Source organism: Ruditapes philippinarum, unplaced genomic scaffold, assembly GCF_026571515.1.
Source record: "Ruditapes philippinarum isolate M1 unplaced genomic scaffold, ASM2657151v2 ctg2261_1_1_1_1, whole genome shotgun sequence".
Taxonomy (NCBI): Eukaryota; Metazoa; Mollusca; class Bivalvia; order Venerida; family Veneridae; genus Ruditapes; species Ruditapes philippinarum.
In genome coordinates, this window is record NW_026867094.1 from 45,488 (window position 1) to 60,000 (window position 14,513).

General features: G+C 32.5%; 1 protein-coding gene across 1 annotated transcript in view; it reads left to right on the top strand.

Annotated features, from left to right (window-relative positions):
• Positions 1–7,924: 7,924 nt before the first annotated feature.
• LOC132734845 (uncharacterized) overlaps positions 7,925–14,513 on the top strand; it is an 11,065-nt gene continuing 4,476 nt past the window's right edge. The window contains exons 1-3 of the mRNA XM_060721709.1: positions 7,925–8,145; positions 13,068–13,713; positions 14,411–14,513. The exon at positions 14,411–14,513 is cut by the window's right edge and continues 56 nt beyond it. Coding sequence (XP_060577692.1) covers positions 13,147–13,713; positions 14,411–14,513 — 670 coding nt within the window. The 5' untranslated portion in view covers positions 7,925–8,145; positions 13,068–13,146. The remainder of the gene's footprint in view (positions 8,146–13,067; positions 13,714–14,410) is intronic.

The following is a 14,513-nucleotide window of genomic DNA, read 5'->3' on the forward strand; positions in this document are numbered from 1 at the left end:
CATGCTTGTTCTTTGTTTTCTCTTTTATTGAAGATGAGAAATAGATATCTAATACTTTCTCATGTTTTAAAACAAACAAAAAAAAACAAAAACAATGTGTAATGATTTTGTCCGGAAAATTGAAAAACGACTCCTCATTATTGAGCCCAAAATACAACAGGTCAAAGGTGAGTTATATTAAAACGCTTGATACCTAATTCAGCATTTAAATTTGTTTAACTTGTGATGATAGATCTTACATTGGGTAGTCCAGATACTGTCATTAGCGCACAAAATAAGAATCAGTTGACATTAATTGAAACAAAAAATAAACGCGGTGTAATCAAACTTTCATCATGTCTCACTTTATTCATTTATACAAGTCCATTGCAAAAAATGACCATGGTTATCTAACTTAAAAGGATAAAAATTGGTAAAAGACGAAGAAGGCCGGGATGCATTTGTATACCAAATATCATGAGCCTGTGTTAGTATGAAAATTGAACATGGGGCCACGTGTTAATGTTGTTTCTCAAATATCAATATGGTGTGATGAAAACTGTTACGAGAATATCCTACCATTGACCATTAATGTTGAACATTTAACTAAACCGATAAAGAGGAAGTGGATGAGCAACATACCTGAAATAGAATCCCACGATATGGGACTACATGTTAATGATGTATACCAAATGTCAAGAGACTGTGATAAGTAGTTGCTGAGTAAACCGTTACGATTCTTTTTCCTAGCCCGCTCCAGCCATTTAGCATATTATAACCCGGGTTATCACACAAAATTATACATCTTTCTTAAATTAACCATAAAAACAAACAGACAATGATCATCACCATCCTCCAAATCACCATCACACATTCATCAACACCATTCAAAGCTGCAGCCTTCCAATCATCATCATTTACATCATTTAAATGATAATTATCATAATAATTATGAGGCTAATCATAATCATTATCATCCTTATCTATATCATCATCATAATCATCACCACTGTTCCAAACTTAATTTTAATCAAGTTAATTATCGTCAACATAATCGTTCACTCCGAATACTCCTTCACCTCATCAAAATCAACAATTTTCCCATCACCAAAATGATCATCACCATCTGAATTATCATTTTTTAAATCATCTTCCATAATCATCTCAAAAAGAATAGTTATCATCATCATCATCATCACCAACATCATAATCTGCCCCGTTATCATCAACATCATATTTCTTTCAACATCGTTATTATCACCTCAATAATCTACATCATTATCATCGTCACCTCGTCATAATCATTTCAATATTCATCACAACCGTCAGTAACAACAATCAATATCATTATCATCACTCCCTTAATCACCAACGCTTCTGTTAATAAAATGTGAACATACGAGGGTTGTCCCAAAAGTCCGTGACAAATTTTATAGCCGGTTCATTTTTAACGCCAATAGAAAATAATTCACACATATAACCGTTAAGTTTATTATTTAACATTACAACAAATCATTTACAAAAAAATTACCCTAGTTACTTAGAAATTTTCAGTATTAACGACATTGGTTTGAGTTGCCGGCGCACGTCAAATAATTTACATTTTGTTATGAATAGGCTGAAATTAATAACGTATATTTCAAATATCTGATGATGTGTCTGCACAATGTCACGTTGACCTTCTGCTGCTATGTTTAAATCATCTCTGAAAATTTTAGTTAAATAACTTAAGAAACGAAAAAAATACGAATAAATGAAAATATCTCATATAAAATAGGAAAGTTAAAATGGCGAAGTTCGAAGAATTTGCGGCGCAGTGAACATGTCTCTCAGGTTTCATGACTATTTCGAGATGACACATGTTACGATTTTCAACAAGTATACCAAATAGAACAGTTTAGCAACATATTCTGAGCATTTGTGTACAAAAGGCATGAACGGAACCAGAGTTTTTGCGCTTCAAAAAGCGAAAATAAGGAAAACACGGAAAGGAAGACCGATCTTCGTCGCCTATTTCCTACAGCTAAAAACAGGTGTAACGAGACCGGAAGTTCGCGTATAGCAAACATTAATGTATGCCATCCAAACATTCAACAGACATTAACAACCACATGATTTAAGTCAGAAATTGACGATTTATGGGTACCATTATTGTGTTGAAAGCCATTGAGAGTATTTTAGAAAGGCGCCCTATATAGATTTAACGCCGTCTTTGAAAGTTGGACGTGCGCCGCGATTCAGTTAGTTGCCATGGTGTTTATGGCATATTTTTGTTGTTTGTTGATATTTATCTATGAAAATTTGTGAAAATGTTTAAATTATATGGGTTTATAACATATTAAAATATCAAATTCGTATCTGTTTTATTTAGCTTTTAAACAATCTTGTCACAGAATATTGGGACAACCCTCGTATAGTGGATGACACGTTAGACATGTTGAATATAGAAAAAAAAAGTGATTAATAGGGTCCTTAAAAATGTTCACCTTGACTTCTGGGCCTATACATACTTTCCAAGCCTTAGAATCCATGCAACAAAAACATTTACATGTACTTTGTGTTAACTGTTTATACACTGGTAGAAAGCGCTTCCGACGGCACTTTGGGTTTCGAACCGGTGACACCGTAGGCAAGATCTAATGTATTGATTTAAAATCAAAAGGAGAGAGGTTAGGACTATAAGCGGGATGTAGCAAAGCGTCGATTTTCTGCTCCTCTAAATACGCTTTAACAACGACTGACCGGTGCGAAGATTTATCATGGAGTAATTTGATTCTGCGCACCCGGACCTTGGGTTCTTTCAACTTCTTTGTCATGTAGTAATTAATTAAAGTAATTAAAATATTATGTTCCAGTGACACATGCCACAATTAATTCACTGTCAAGAAATAGAGCGTACATAACTTTTGAAATGTTACTGCTACGTAGAACAACAACTGGGCGATCGCTGTTTTCACCTACCCACATGTTACTGGGTTTTTTGTCGGGTAATTTAATATTTTATATATTACATAAGTTATAAATGAAACAATTACAATTTCTTTATTTAAGATGGATTTAATTCTGCTTCAGCAATATTATTACTAAAAGTAACTAAAATTTGAATCACGCTATACTCGGCATTAAGCTAGATTTATATTAACAATATTGGCATATATATTTTCTGTTACTATTTGAACATATACTTTATCTTCTTTTTTTGTTCTCAGTTTTATTTTCTAGCAGCATACGCAGCGCGTTAACTGGGGTGCTGGTATTTATAACCCGCATCCCGTAGCATGCCTGTTGATTGGCTAATTTTGTTTAGTTTTTAATTATTGTGACGACAGAGGAAGGGAAAACGATAGAAACGTCAGATGCTCGTTTATTGGTAACTTATTTCTTGGGTTTCATATTGTGATAACAGGTAACGTGTTTTATTTTTAAATTTGATAAAAAAGAAAGAACATCAAAACACTCAGAAATCTGATTTATTCTCGGGGTTTATGCCCCCTTTGAACAAATCAGATCGTGTTTCGATGCTCTTTCTATTGCATAAACATATATGCACTGAAAAGAAAACACTCATAAACAAACAGTAACCTAGCTATAAAATCATAAACCGTACAGTAATATTAATTAAAATAAAAATTGCTTGTTAAAAAATATTATAAATATTTGTTATTAAAAGTAGCAATGAAGACACATCGCATCTAAAAATGTTTCTTTCTTTCTTTGTCAATCTCATTTATTTGTTGGAATTAATGTCACATCCATATTGTTATAATTGGCAACATTTAATTCCATTTTCTTCCAAATATGTACTCTTTCTCATATACATACGTAGCTTCCTACACAATTGATCTACCAACACAACTGATCTAAAATAAATTCGTATTAACCTATCCAAGGTCCTACTATTTGTAATATTTTTATAATTTAAACTATCATAATTTAATTCTGTTTCAGATGTAGGTTTTGTCTTTTGATATGATTTCTTTATTCTAATGATGTTGTTGCTTTTTGTTTGGTTGTTTGTCAATATTTCTATTTGATCATCTGTGATTCAGTATTGAGCAAGTTAGTACATGCTTTCTACAAATTCTGAATTTTGTGTGACCTGTCAAATAATGGCAAATAATATTCACAAACGGTGCCACATTAAGGCCATTAACACGCCATTGTGAAAATTGTCATCCTCCCGAGGTCTTCTGCTTGTCTATGATATATATTTTTACGGGGATGATAAATAAAATCCATCCAAGTATATGCCGTATCCCTATGACTGACGAAACACTGTTTTTGTTTGTTTTTTTATATAAAGGGAGATAATTTATTGATATTTTTTGAGTAAGTATGGTCGCTGTTTCCTCCCATGGGTGTTGGTGGTGCTGGACGCAGCCTTAAAACAGCGATAGACTATACTTGTTATGATACAGCGAGACACTATACTCGTTATGAAGACAGCGAGAGACTATACACGTTATTAAAAAAAAGTGAGAGTCTATACTCGTTATGAAAATAGTGAGAGTCTATACTCGTTATGAAAACAGCGAGAGACTACACTCGTTATGAAAACAGGGAAAGACTATACTCGTTATGAAAACAGCGAGAGTGTATACTCCTTATGAAAACAGTGAGATATTATACTCGTTAAGAAAATGTGAGAGACTATTGTCGTAATGAAAACAGCAAGAGACTATATTCTTGCTATGAAAGCAGGGAGAGACTTTACTCGTTATGAAAACAGGGAGGATCTGTATACTCGTTTTGAAAGAATATTTATTTATTTATACAACCATTTATTTAAATTCCTTATCAGTTACAAATTGTTTACCATTTAAGTGATTAGGCTGTCCGTGCTCTGCCGCGAGCCCTGTCTTGTTTTAGTTTGGGGTCCGCCTGGGCTCCTTGCCGCTGGGTCTTGTTGCTAGGTCATGTGGGGATTGCGTTCATTGAGCGCCGCCTTTCCTTGTTGATCTTGTTTATCATTTTATTTGATTGAGTCTGTTCATGAACGGTACTGTCAAGTGCAAACTACCGTCGTCAACGTCCCCTTGCACCGGCTTAAGATCAATTCAACATTTAAACATGAATAGGTAGAATTATTAATTTAGAAACATCCACAGATGTGTACAAACGGCGGTTATCATGGAACCTTCAATGTGCCCCTCTGTGTCACTCCATGAAATGCGGCGTATTGTCCCCAAATCATAGAATGCCTGTGCCCTAAACGAGAAAACAACGGGCGGAACTAAACAAAAAGGAATTTTGAAAGGGGATCAGAGGTTATGAGTCACTACATGTTTATTACTCTTATTGTATGATATTTACTAGAAGTACGTAAAATCGAGTCTTCTGTCACATATTCTATTCTTAACAACGCAAAATATGATAAAAAGTAATAAAAAATGGTATTACTTTATTCATACAGTGCTTAAGAGGGTAACGGTACTTAAAACAAATTGAGAGACAAGGTTCCTTTGTCCTGTCACAGAAATGTCCAATAGTAAAGAGGTATCCCGTGCCGCTGAGAAACAGAAATTGAGGTGTTTTTCCGAATTTAAAATGCATTTTTTCACTATTTATAATATTGATAATTACCCGAAGATTATATTAATATGAGTACATGTAAAATATATATGTACATATAATCAAATCATTATTTCATTTTGTCCCACGGTACATGTCCAGGCGGTGAGTGGGGCGAAACTTCGCGACTCTTGTAGCTTATTATTGAGGTGCAGTAATTGAATTCCTTAAACAGACATACTTTAAACATTCTTATGTTCCCTGGTATACTTCTTTTCACTCGACATACCACCTTTTATCTGTATAATGAACATTTACTAGATAAGTTTATTACGCCTACTTGTGTTTACCAAAGAATGACCTGTGAATTTGCAAAAAATGGTATCGTTATAGTGGATTTCCAAAGAGTGTACCGATATGGCTATGTACCGTGCAAGTCAAACGTTGGAATCTTTGTTATTAATGAATTAAACACCAATTTTATATTTAAGTATTCGTTAATTCTATTATGTTTTTGATAGTTCAAAAAATAAATGTTTTTGTATGATAGCCCAGGCCAGACCCAAGCGTAGCATTGGAAAGTGTGAGTTATTTGATTATAATTTAATGCAGAATTAACATTGAATAGCCGAGGGCTTGTTATTTCATTTCTGATATGAATTTTTTGTTCATGTAAATCTATATGAAGACAGTGTTGTCTTTTTTAATATTCTTATAAAAATATCATAGGTTGAAAGCTGTTTCCTGATTGTTTTCTGGACCAGGCGTTATTAATGCATTTTATGCGTTTTAGGCTTCTATTTATAGTCCAATTTAATTTGATTGTGTTCTTAGGTTTATATTTGTACAAAAATCCATGTCAGGAGACTTACAGAGTGTGGCTTATCTTGAGAGTTTGTTTCATACTACGAACCCCCTCACACGATGGGTTGTGTAGCCGACTCATAGCATACTGACTGGGGAAGTACAAAATGATTTAGCTGAAACTCCTGTAAATTATCAAAATATTTGCATTGGTGTTAAATAGCAGATAATGAACATTGAAATATGGTTTTATAATACAGTTAATATTATGTTTATGTTTCATTGGTAATCTATGATAGACAACAGGCAATGCAGGTAACGTATACGAACTTAGAATAACGAAAAGAAAATTTCAGTATACATGTACAAGGGGTTATCCAAAAATTCGTGGACTTTCTTTGTTGCGTAAAATATATTTGAGATATTAATTTTAAATTCTTACACTGCTTAGAAGAATTAATAATCAATAAACACAGAAAAATTCATGTGAGTAGCTTTTTACATTCCAACAATATTTAATTTTACATAAACACATGTCGGCGACAGCGGCGCACTCCATAAACTTATTGACGTCAACGTCATAATAATAACGTACAACTTGTGCTTCAACGTTACGCAGTCAATGACGGTTATTGCTTCTCAAAGTAATGTTCATCATTAAATTTCTTATGCCACTTAAACACTAATGATCGTGAAATTTTCTTTTTTTCTGTTCGTCTGCTGATTTTTATCAAATGTTTTTGTAGGTCTCATCCCCAAACAAAAATTCATGATCGTTATAATTATGAACGCGCGATTTTCTAATTACCGCGTGTCCGTCATTTTCCCGTTGTAAACAAAAAAGGCGTCTGGCGTTTCTAGCGATATCAACAAAAATAAACGGAAATGACGTCCATTATTTTAAAGAATTACTTAAATGACATCATAGAAGAAACATGCGATGTTCAGTGGGTTTTCTACGTTATTTTTTAGTTTCTTTAGCAAAAAATATACGATGACTTACTGCGTTTTTCTACCGTGCGCCGGGTGACGTGTATGTGCTATTTTAAAAGCAATATAAAATCATTATTTATGGACACAATTGACTGTTCCTTTCAAAATGTGTTGATAATATTCTACAATATATGCTGATAAAATTTCATTACAATACACAATGACGTTCAAGAGATATTTAAAACGTATGTATATCTCTCTGTTTCAAATCTTAAGTTTTATTATTACAGTGCATTAAAAAAATCTAAATTCGTGTAGTTTACATGAAATGTTACGGGAGGTAGTTATGGGGGTGACAAAGCTTTGAATTTTCTAATAGGGGAGTGGCTGTTGTTAAATCTCTTCTTGTTTTTCTCGATATTGAAACAATGCTCATACCTTCATCCAATTCTTGTGTTGTTGTTTATATTTTTGTACTGGGAAATAACCGTGTATGTTGTATGTATTTTAATACTTAAATACCTAGATGTTAACCGTTTTATCTCTCATTATATGTATTCAGTAAACATATTTTAATACTATCAAGAATCATAAACCAACCGAAACATCTCGTCTTAACTAATGATAACCTTATCCGAAGTTTGACGGAAAAGACCGAGAAGATTCAATTGGATCATAAACGTTGATCTGATTTACAACAACCCGGTAGTGTTATCTGTGTTAAAAACTTTATCTTGAGAAACATTTTTCTCTATGTGTTAAATTTACATGTATTTATATGAAATACTGATAAGGTTAGAATACATAAAACTACCTGATGTATTCAGTTAGACAAAAATTACCCCATATAGAGCTATATTTCAAAATGTGTTGGATTTAAAATTGGACATGAATTAATTCGAAATGAAACCGAAAGAGGTAAGTTCTTTAGAAACTTGTTACAATAATATATATTGGTGAATTTTCTTTTTTATACATTTTGACCCGGATTTGCGAAAGGAAAATATTCATAGAAACAATTAATTTGTTGCAAGTATCAAGGACTTTTTAAAAGTCTTCCTAGAATTTTAATTGGTTGACTACCGATAAGGATATATATTAAACGTCAAGAACTTTATCCCTATAAGCGCCCCGCAGTACCGCGGCGACTGAAATCGATAACGTAAATACAATGTTAGGACGCTACGTCATCGCGCACCTGCTGAATGCCTCCCACACAGACAATTTTTGTAGAACATTTTTATCTACATTTTCTAATGTTTCTTATCTTCGAATACAAATATTTGATTGTTCAACTGATTTACGTTATGAGGTTAATTTACCTAGATTTAAAGGAATTCAACTAAAGGTTTAAATGCCTAAAACATAAATTTTAATTTCTTGCAAAGATCAACTCGAGCATCCAAGACAGAAAGATACGCACAAGATAATTAAGAAATATTAAAAGAATTAAACTTAAATCGTATGCGGCGTCCGGATGATAGATTTCAGTGGATGATATATCTCATTTGAGTTCTAGTTCATAATAAGAATAATTAGTCTGAAATAATGGAGAAAGCGAATGATCTCAGATTAAGCACACGAGTTGTTGGTATTGACCTTCTTCAAATGAAACATTAATATCGTAAAGTCATTAACCGTCAGCCCGTCTGCTAGCAGGTTTTCTGGTCCGATCTGGATCTTTTGAACCAGTAACTACTTGGCAGAAATGCTAGCCATAATGAGACAATGTGCATAGTACAGGTATGACCTTTCTCGGGTCAAAGTCAAGTTCACGCGTAGTCATTTTCTATCGATATCAAAATTGTGTTTGCGTTCTGTATCTTTAAACCGGTAGATAGAAATAAAAACTTTTTGGCAGTCAAACTACTTATATTGAGACAGTGAGCAGAACACAAGTTTGAACTCCCTAATATCAAAATTAGCTTCGCCTCGAGGATTAATTGATTTATTTAGACACATAAAGAAGTCTTCCTGTCCGGTCGGTATCTTTTGAACTGGTGAAAGGAAATTGAAACTATTTGACATGGATGTTAACCATAATGAGACAATTTGCAGAGCGCAGGTGTCACTGTTAATGTCACACTTAGTCTTTTTGTATTAATATCAAAATTTTGTGTCCACTCTGTTTCTTTTAAACCGATTGTAGGAAATTATATATATTTGGCAGAAATATTTATATTACTGGAAGATGTGCAGAGTGCAGTTTTTGACTACCTCGAGTCAAGATCAAAGTCACACGCACTCAAAATTCTTATTCAAGTATTTATTTACAAAGGGAGATTACAATGTATGAATTTATTCCTCCTATTAAAATATATATGTTAGATCCCATTATTTCCCAAAATTTAGTACTTTATATGATGTTTTTTATCAATCTTTTTTTTTTCTGTTTAGATAATGATTTAATAATTGGGGATATTATAGGTTTATATGATTTATTTATTTTGAGATAAGACAATCTTATTTATTGAACTTTATGTTACTTAAAATATGTAAATTCACTAAATGAAAATATGTTGTAAATTATTCATATAAAATATCAATTTTCAACGAAAGCTGCTTGTGTGTACCGGACCCTCATTATACATAGACAAGAAGAAGGTAATTTATGACAACTTTTGATATGAATGATGCCTGTAGACCATACCTTCTTCTGTTTTACCATATTGTGGACAGTTTGTCTCTTACTAATTGAAAGGCTGATTTGTGTTAAAGGGCTGATGTAAAGTGGCTGCACCTGTTTTATTATACCCCACCACAAAATGTGTGTGTGTGTGTGGTAGGGGTGGGGGGGGCTATAATGGATTCACTTTGTCGCGTCCCTCCGTCAGTCGGTCCGTCCGTCTCCATTATCGTGTCCGCTCTATAAATCCTATACCAATTGAAGGATTTTCTTCAAACTTAGCTCAAATGTTCACCTCAACAAGGGGCTGTGCAGAACCAATATGCCCATGTGTCATCTCAAGGTCAAGGTCACAATTGAAGGTCAAATATCAAACAATCAAATATTATACAGTATGTCGTGTCCTCTCTGTAAGTCCTACACTAATTAAAAGAGTTTCTTCGATCTTGGCTTAAATGTTCACCTCAATAATGTAATGTGCAGAACCAATGTTGCTTTTTTTTGCCGACTTAAGGTCAAGGTCACATTTGAAGGTCAACAATTGACTTAGAAAATATTCTTAAATTTTAACATGTATTTGAATATTTCTGAAACTAGAAAGGGTATTTGCTTGAAACTTAAAATATATATGACGTGTCACAATAAAGATATGCAAATCAAGTTTCATAACTCTGTGTTGCATTTTGACAAAGTTATGACCCTTTTTAAGTCTTCAAATTTACATACAATCAAGTATTAGACAATATGTCGTGTCTGCTCTATAAATCCTATAATAATGAAAGAATTTTCTTCAAAATTGACTCAATTGTTCACCTTAACAAGATTATGTGTAGAACCTATGTTACCTTTGTGCTGGCTTAAGGTCAAGGTCAAACTTGAAGGTCAAAAATTGACTTAGGAAATGTTCTTAAATTTTAACATGTACTTGAATATTTCTTAAACTAGTTCATGTATTTGCTTGACGCTTAGACGATATATGAGTTGTCACAAGTAAGATATGCAGGTCAAGTTTCATAACTCTGTATTGCATTATGACAAAGTTATACCCCTTTTTAGGTCTTAAAATTGACATACAATTAATACTAGACAATATATCATGTTCGCTCTATAAATTCTATACTTATGGAAGGAGTTTCTTCAAACTTGACTCAAATGTTCACCCCAACTGGGTAATGTGCAGAACCTTTCATACCCTTGTGCCAGCTTAAGGTCAAGGCGACACTTGAAGGTCAAAAAATGACTTAGAAAATGTTCTGAAATTTTAACATGTACTTGAATATTTCTAAAACTAGAACAGATAATCATTTGAAACTTCAAATATCTATGAAGTGTCGCAAGTAAGATATGCAGGTCAAGTTTCATAACTAAAAAAGTTTGGGGGGGGGGTTATAAACTTTGTATTGTGTTTTTACAAAGTTAAGTCCATTTTTATGTCTTTAAATTTATTTCCTATAACATTTCTTTAACCAGAAAAGATATTTACTTGAAACATAAAATTTATATGAATGGTTATAAGCCAGCTCAGATGAAGAAAATTCTACAACTCCATTGAATTATGACACAAGTTATGCCCCTTTGAGGCTTAGATAATCATTAATTCTTAAATGTTTCTGAAACTAGAACAGATATTCACTTGAAACTATATAATATAGTCACAAGTAAGCTCAGTATGCAACGTTTTTCCACTCTTAATTACATTTTGACATAATTATGCTATTTTCTTAACTTTGCTGCTTTTGTTTGTTTAAGTACATTGGGAAAATGAAAGGTAATTTGTTACTGTTTCAAACATGATTTGACAATATATATTTATACTATTACCTGTACAATTTGTCATTTTTTCACCAGAGATAATTTTTTATGTATATGTATTTGTGCCACTAAAGTAACTTATTCCCTTAACCACCTCTCCAAGTTGTCTTCTGTCAAGGACATTGGTGGGGGTATGAATCGCATTCAGCGATAGTTCTAGTTATTAAGTGTGCATGAAACAATATATATGTTCAGAATCTTATTGACATATTTAATAAGTCGAACTCGATCGGTTTACATTAATTGGTCGTACCATTATTATTATATAATGGGTGTTTCAAGTTCAAATTATTACATTTTGAATTTTTATTGCAAAATAAATATGGATGTGGACACGTAAATCCGAGTAGCGTAGTGACTAGAGAGTTCAGATAATGACGATCTCGGGTTATAATGAAACATGTTTTTCGCGAGTTCGAGTTCAAATCTACAGTTATGCACATTTTTTTTATATGTTTTCTTCCGTTGTTCATTTTTACCCTAATCACGACTGTGCTGCTTTGTCTTATACTTAACCTGGTGAATGCCATTGTGTGTATAACAAAATGCTCTAAAACATCATTGTCTGACTTTGATTCTAGGGGATTAAAAAGTCAGTTCGTTAAAAAAGAAAAAAAAAACAGAAAAAAAAAAACAAGCAAATACTAAAATAAAAAAGTAATTATAGAGAAAATGCCTTTACCCAAATTCGAACAAGGGGTTGTACATTCAAGAGCGAATTCTCACCACTTCGCTATTATGCTAAACGCATAATAATGAGTGATTGATAAAGTAATTAAAGATTTAGACTATAAATAGTACAATTTTATATAAGATTTATCGACACACCAATTTGTTAGGAATAGCGAATTCGAGCTGTAGCATATAACCTATACATGTTAAACATATTTGATAGGACTTCTTTGATCAAATCAGTATAGGTTCAGTGTTAGATTACGCAGTACTCGTTAAACAGTTATATTAATATATACTATTAAATAATACATTGTAACATTAGTAAATTATGTTTATTGTTTAACACAATTTTGAAGCTACAGAAAACAGGGAAATAAGATTGACGTTAATTATATCAAGATATGTTCATTTCAGTATATCTTCTGTTAATATTATAAATTTGAAATTCAAAGATATATATATATATCTGCCTATATTGAAACTATTTATATTTTCAGGCATTAAATTGCTGCATTTTTATTTCTTTTTAAATTAAAATAATAATGAAAATAGAAACAAGCACTGTTATCTGAAAAGGTATAAAATGACTTTATTTACACATTAGTACATGATGATAAAAACTTAAAAACATATCTAAATTAAATTGTATTGCATTCCACTTTTATATAAAAGTGAATGATTGCTCCTGAAAGCTAATAATATAAGACATAATCATTTGTTTTTTCAGGTTAACCTGGAGCTTAGTTTACAAGACAAGCCTGTGTATATAAACCTTTTAGGTTGGAAAGACACAAAGTTTGCAAGTAATGGCTTCTTATAGCCCTAAGCTTTTAGAAAAGAAGTACAATAACTGGGTTAAAGCTCAGTTAGCAGTGTTGTTTACAAAAGAAGGACTTGAGCCTTTTGTTTGTAATGAAATTCATCAATTTCAATTAAAATGTTTAGATGATATTTGCTACAACAATGGACTATATAGTGGGACTTGTTGTTCAATGTGCTGCATGGAAAATCTTGTTAATTGCCCTACTGACAACATATGTAAAGTAAGACATAGGAAATGTACGTATCATCGAAATGTTGCAACAAGGTACAATTCATCGGGCTGCCCTAACAGCATATGTCATTACCTAAAAACTAAAATACAGAATGCACATAGGTACAACGGTCCGTCGTTCAAAAACACAGATGCAACCCAGTGGTGCAGTAATTTCTGGGAAGTGGTGAAATGCTTCATGCCTCCAGATGGGTATAAAGATAAAGCATCCGCAACAGAAACAGATTTCAATGGTATAATCAGCGTTATTCTCAATTACAAAGACGTCCAGGGGAAAATACATGAGAACCTCAATAATATGACGAATATGTTTGAGGAGGTAAACAATATTTAGATTCTATTTATGAAGACTTACGTTTGGTCCTTAGTTACCAAAGAAAAACGACAATTGTATATTTCAGTGATCTAAAGTAAAATACAACAGTATTGTATGATATATAATATTATAATACACTTAGATTGTTGTTATTCTTCCTGAAAATAAAGCACATTGTAACATAGGTGATTGTCGGTAAAAATAATTTGTAAAGAATTTATTCTGCTCGCAATATCTGTATGTTTTAGGAAGTTTTACTTTCTTAGAAATTTCAAACTTAATTTAACAGAAGTATTACCAACAAATGTGAAGATACATTTTGAGATGGTTTCGTGATAAGAAAATATACAGGGCGAAATAGTGTTTTTTAAACCCAAATTTATGTGCTGAATCTTCAGTAGTCATCACCTTTTTATCTTGTCATCGCAGACGGCAGTGGTAAATGTAACAAGCAGACCACACCACTAGCAGACCATTTCTCTATCAAACACTCCCCTAGCAGACCACACCTCTAGCTATGACATTTAAGCTCAACACAGCTCTTTATCGTGTTTGTAATTCATTATTTATACAAGTCCTAGTTAGTATCGTTTTACTACATGTATAAAGTAACAGTTTCTCAGTAAACGTATATATTTTATACTCAAACCTATAGGTTTTAGGTAAAAGTAAATAAGAAATATGTTTCAATTTTGACCAGGCAAGAGAAATTGGAAGACAAGTGCGACATTCTTCAACACTCGAAGTAAAGGATACAGATCTTCAGAAATACTTCAAACTATTACAGAAACTACTTTCTGATC